The 5,557-nt window shown below is 47.4% G+C and overlaps 1 protein-coding gene across 5 annotated transcripts in view; it reads right to left on the bottom strand.

Annotated features, from left to right (window-relative positions):
* The window catches only part of Hectd4 (HECT domain E3 ubiquitin protein ligase 4), a 150,583-nt gene that overhangs the window by 30,299 nt on the left and 114,727 nt on the right, over nt 1–5,557 (bottom strand). For all 5 annotated transcript variants that reach the window (XM_029533784.1, XM_029533785.1, XM_029533786.1 and 2 more), the window contains exons 51-54: nt 4,941–5,077; nt 4,441–4,567; nt 3,469–3,606; nt 1,039–1,175 (exon numbers count right to left, since the gene is read on the bottom strand). In XM_029533784.1, coding sequence (XP_029389644.1) covers nt 1,039–1,175; nt 3,469–3,606; nt 4,441–4,567; nt 4,941–5,077 — 539 coding nt within the window. The remainder of the gene's footprint in view (nt 1–1,038; nt 1,176–3,468; nt 3,607–4,440; nt 4,568–4,940; nt 5,078–5,557) is intronic.

Genomic DNA, 5,557 nt, shown 5'->3' with positions numbered 1-5,557 from the left:
AAAAAAAAAAAAAAAATTGAAAACACAAATTTTGTTAAAATAACCTTTGTGTATTTTATAATTTGTATTGCTTATATTTTAAGTAAATCTGTTATAGTTCCTAAGTAGAAATTATATTGGTGTTTGAATCCAGAATGCGTATGAATGTGCTTACTTTTAATTTCCACCAATAAAACACAGCTGTCAGACAGATGCTCTGCTTTTTAAAAGTTATTACCATAGGGGCTGGGAATGAGGCTAAGCTGCAGCTTTCAAACCTCTGGCCTCCCCCATGTCAGTCCCTGTCTGTCTGCTACTCCTGCCCCTTCGAGTCCTCCTGAGCCTTAGGAGAAAGCTCTGTAAAATGGAGACAACCACTGATGAGCAACACCGCTCACCTGACAGAAGGGACTGACTCAGAGTCAGTAGGATGATTGCCCCAACCATCTCTTTCTCTCCTACCATCCATCTCTGCAATCATGGAGCCCAAGCCTTAATTTCTGACTTCTGTCCATGACACAGCCTGAGGATAACGGGCTGCTTTGCTCTGCTCTGTCCTGGAGATGTGAGCTGGGTGCAGCCTCATTCCCATAATCATTACACGTTCTCACTGAGCCTTCCCACAGATGCACTTCCATTTGGTTTCCTTCCTTCTTTTCTAAGATTTATTTTACATTTATTTCTGGGTGTTTTTTCATGTGACTATACACACGTGTGTGGGTTTGGGTGCTCACAGAGGCCAGAAGACATCTCTGACGCCTAGGCGCTGAAGTGAAGGCATCTGTAGCTATCTGACACGGGTCCTGGGATTTGAACTCTGTTCCTAATGACTAAGCAAAGTTAGTGCTTTTAACTACTGAGCCACCTCTCCAGCCTGGTTTCCTTATTTTTAACTTGAAGAGAAATCTAAAAGCAAAATCCATTTTTCATGTGTGGGCATGGAGCTGAGGACAGAACCCCAGGACCTTGTACATTTGCATGTTAGGAGTCCCTTTGTATGGGCACCGGAGCTACTTTCCACACATAGGACTGGAGTAGCCTGACTGGCTATTTACTTACTGAATCGACATCTAGGACGACTCCATGAAGGCCAAAGGTTTTTAGCATCCCTCGGATGGCAAATTTTGGCAGAGCAGTTCCCACGGTACTGCTAGCTACATTGCTGCTGTCTGGAGAGCGGGTTACAACGGTGAGACCTGAGGAGGTAAAAGAAATACCATGTCACCTTGGGAGGTTGCACTGTAGGGTCTAACATTGCTCTGCAGCATATGACAATACCCTGAGTTCCATTAAAACAGTAAAAGGAACACAGCTCAGCTTGTAAAGTGATAATAAAATGGTAAACTCTTCCAATTCGTGAGGCAAGAAGACAAGCCATTAAAAACAGGCAAAGGGGGCTGGTGAGTTGGCTCAGTGGGTAAGAGCACCTGACTGCTCTTCCAAAGGTCCAGAGTTCAAATCCCAGCAACCACATGGTGGCTCACAACCATCTGTAACACCTCTTCTGGAGTGTCTGACGATAGCTACAGTGTACTTACATATAATAAATAAATAAATCTTAAAAAAAAAAAAAACAGGCAAAGGACTTGGATAAGCACTTTTCCAAAAAGAAATGTAAAGATAACACATGAAATGATGCTCATTTTTACTTGTCAGTCACCAGGGAGTTGTGTATAAGAGCCACAGTGAGAGCCCTCACACCAACGGCCAGGGCAGATGTAGATAGATGGACCACCTTGCCACCCATGTGTGGAAACTGGAGCACTCATGCGTAGCGGGTGAGCTGCTGGGAATGTAGGATGGTCGAGTTGCTTCGGGAAGTATTTTGGCAGTTTCTCAAAGGGTTAAACACAGAGTTACTATATCACCTAACAATTGTACTCATGGTTACAGATGCCAATCTATTATAGTACATGTGTATTTCTTGGAGAAATGAAGACGTATGTCCATACAAGAGTGTGAACACAAATGTTTAGGGCAACATTAATCCTCACAGTCAAAGAGTAGAGCCATCAATGTCCATCAGTGATGAGTGGAAACAACTAAGGGGTATATCTATACAATGAAGTATTGCTTGACAATACAACAAATGAAGTATTGATACATGCGACATGGTTGAGCCTGGAAAAAGCAGCCAGGCTTGAAAGATCACATGTTAAAGGGGTGCATTTGTCACAAATGTCCAGGACAGGTTAAGTCTATAGACAGGAAGCAGAGACACAGCTCCCGGAGTCTAGGGAGAGGGAAGGATGGGCAGATGGGGAGCACAGACTTTCTCTGGCAATATGAATATGCTCAGGAGAGAGAGGAAACGGCGTGGTGGTTACACAGCCGTGTGATGGCTGTGAGCACCGCTGAGGCAGACATGTGAGAAGGGCAACTCTTTCGTTGTTGGTAGTCATGCTGGGGATTGAACCCCAAACCCCCGCATTCTCCAGTGAGGCGCACTCTCCCAGACTCCAAAAGAAGAGAAAATAAATGGGATGAGGAGCACAGAAACAGATATTCTTCCACTTATCTGTGATGTGGTTTTTAGAGGTACCGTTTTGTGGTTTTGTTTTATTTGCTTTTTGTTTTTTGAGACAAACTAAATGTGTAGCCCTGGCTGTTCTAGAACTCACCATGTAGACCAGGCTGGCTGGAACTCAGAGACCTGCCTGCCTCTGCCTCCTGACTGCTGTGGTTAAAGGTGTGACTACCACTGTCCTTGCTTGATTTTTCTGAGACAGGCCTCTGTGTAGTCCTGGCTGTTCTGGAACTCACTACGTAGACCAGGCTGGCTTCAAACTCACAGAGAGCTATCTGCCTCTACCCCCCTGGTGCTATGATTAAAGTTGTGGGCCACCACACCTGGCACTAAAATGTACCTGTATTTTTATTTATGTAAACACTGTGTGTCTGTGTATGTATGCCACATATCTAGGAGCCCAGAGGCTAAGACAGTGTCCTCTCCCGGAGCTGCCATGGGGTCCTCTGCAAGAGCAGACAGCATCCTCATCTGCTGAACCATTTCCCTACCCTCAGCTATGATGTAGCTTTGTAAAGATTACGAGGCAGAAGGAAATGAGTGGCCTAAGATCTTTGTGTGTGTGCTTTTCTGTTGTTTCTTCAGAGTCATGGACTATGTTAGGGGAGAGCACATGGCCACTCTAAAAAGGGCTTCACCTAGCCTAGGCTGTCCTCAAGCTCACTGTGTAGCCAGGATGACTTTGAGTGGACCCATGCCCCTGCCAGGAAGCCTATCTGAAGCCCTCAGTTGCCCTCCTCTACTCCCAGCCCTGACAGTTGCTTATGCCATAGGGCTCTGGGCGTGTGGGAGAGACCGCCTCCGGCTGCACATGTGCCTTCTCCTTCTTAAGGCCCAGCAGGACACTTGAGCCTGGAGGTCAGTCCCTCAGAGTAAGAGTGCCCTAGGGGAGCCAGCAGCTGCTCTTGTCACAGGCAATGTCACACACAGAGGAAGGAGGGAGGAGGGAGCAAAAGCAAAACCTTTGCGAACTTTGTCGATTGTGAACTTGTTGGCTTCATCTTTAATGTCCTCAATGGTGGGAAGATAAAGGTCTCTGGGGATGCCGCCATTCTCCTCATAGAGGAACTCAACTGTCTGCCGGGCGATGTCCACCATGCCTGCAAACACAGCACACCAAGGAATACCTCAGGGAACACAATCATCAGATGGGGGAGTACTGACGGGTGCCTGCAATGAATGCCGATGGATGCGGAGTGTCCTGTGCCCTGGCTGGGAGGACAGTGTGTACCCTGTTTAGATACTAACTGTGTCACTTCTAGGGCCTCAGGTCTGCCCTGCCCAGTGTGACAAAGGCTGAAAGCACCTGAGCCAGGGCAGCAACAGGGTGGGAGGAGCTGGAGTTCCTCAGGACAGGATGCTCACCAACAAGGACACGGGACTGTGGTGGCGTTTAACTTGAGCTAACTCTGGAGAACAAACAACAGGGCAACTGCAGAGGCAGAAGAGTGTGAGAACAGTGTGTGTTTCTGTCTTGCCATCTTCGTGCTATAACAAACACTGTTGGGAGAGGCAGAGAGAGGTGCTGAGCACCTTCTACCCACTCGTGTCCTGTAGGGCCTTTGCTAGCTTGCTTGGTTTATGAGACAGGGTCACTATGAGGCCCAGGATGGTCTTGAACTCGCCACCCTCCTGTCTGGTATCCAGCGCTTTGTCTCCTCCCATAGAAGAGGATACAGTTACACTTAACAGCAGAAACGGCACTATCGTATTAATAATAGTAAGCCAGTAAAGCCATGTCCATGGACTTGGAAACAAAACAAAAAGGAAAGCACTGGGGACTTCAGGGAGGCAAAGGACCCTAAGTTTAGTGACAAACCCGATAAGACCCATCAAGCCAGACATCCCATCTAAGGAGCGTCTCTCCTTGAACCGTATCTCACTCATTCCTCCAGCCTCTCAGTGACCTTTCAGGAGAACCAACCACAGCAGACCTAGTTGTAAAGCACCCTTGATCTGGTCTAGGCCCGACTTTCGCTCGGCTTCATTGCGGAAGCGTCTCCGGATGGTAGGGAAAACCTTGGTCTCCCATGCTTTCACCAGCAGGGCGTAGTGGTCCTCCTGTACAGAAAGGGAGCCCGTGAGCCGAGGAAGAGCCTCACGCAGGCCTGTGTGGCTCTACCGCAAGCACCTGCCCTGTTCAATCAAGCCTGGCCTGAGCACAGACCCTCGGGTCCTTCCCAGCCGCCTCTCCTTCCTTCCCCTATCCCTCCCACACGCTCTTCCCTGTCTTCCAAGCCACCGAAGTATTCTCATTGCAGGTAGTTCCTGCTGAGCTACCATCAAGGTCCTTTGCCTTGCAACACATGGGTCTTGGCAGCTCAGCCTAGCAGGCATAGCTACTCGTGGGCAATTCAGAGAGACGAGGTAACTCCTCACTCAAGGACACAGCCTTGTCCCAAGTCCCAGCCATGAACCAGGCTGTGGGTCTTACCTGAGGGATGTCATCATCGTCATCATCATCACTCTCGTCATCTGCAATGGGAGGTGGGTGGGGGTCCGGGCCTGAGGTGATGAAATTCTCATAGCTGAGCTCTACTTTATAGTGGCAGGAGGTGTCACTGTCGTATTCTGTAACAAAACACAATCCACCTCTTCATTCCTTCCTCTCTTCTTTCCCAAGGTTAGGGGTAGTCTTGTTCATTCTAGGTATGGCTTCTACCACTGAGATATGTCCCCAGCCTCTGTCTGTCTGTCTGTCTGTCTGTCTGTCTGTCTGTATCTATGCATCTATATATCTATGTGTCTGTGTGTTTGTGTGTGTATGTACATACCCACCTATCTATCTATGCATCTATGACCTGTGTATCTACCTATCTACCTATATTTCTATGTATCTTTTGGTCTATCTATCTAAATATTGAGATGGGGCTGGCCTTGAACACTCTGAAGCCCACACAGACCTTGAATTTATTATCTTCCTGCTTCAGCCACCCGAATACCTGGGATTATAGGCCTAAATCACCTGAGCTGGTTTATTATAAGTTTTTTTGTTTGTTTGTTTGTTGCTGGTTTTTTTTTTTTTTTTTTTTTTTTTTTTTTTGGCAGCAG

The sequence above is a fragment of the Mus pahari genome, chromosome 23 (assembly GCF_900095145.1).
Source record: "Mus pahari chromosome 23, PAHARI_EIJ_v1.1, whole genome shotgun sequence".
Classification (NCBI taxonomy): domain Eukaryota; kingdom Metazoa; phylum Chordata; class Mammalia; order Rodentia; family Muridae; genus Mus; species Mus pahari.
Note: the sequence above shows the minus strand (reverse complement) of the source record. Positions and strands in the feature narration are given on the sequence as shown.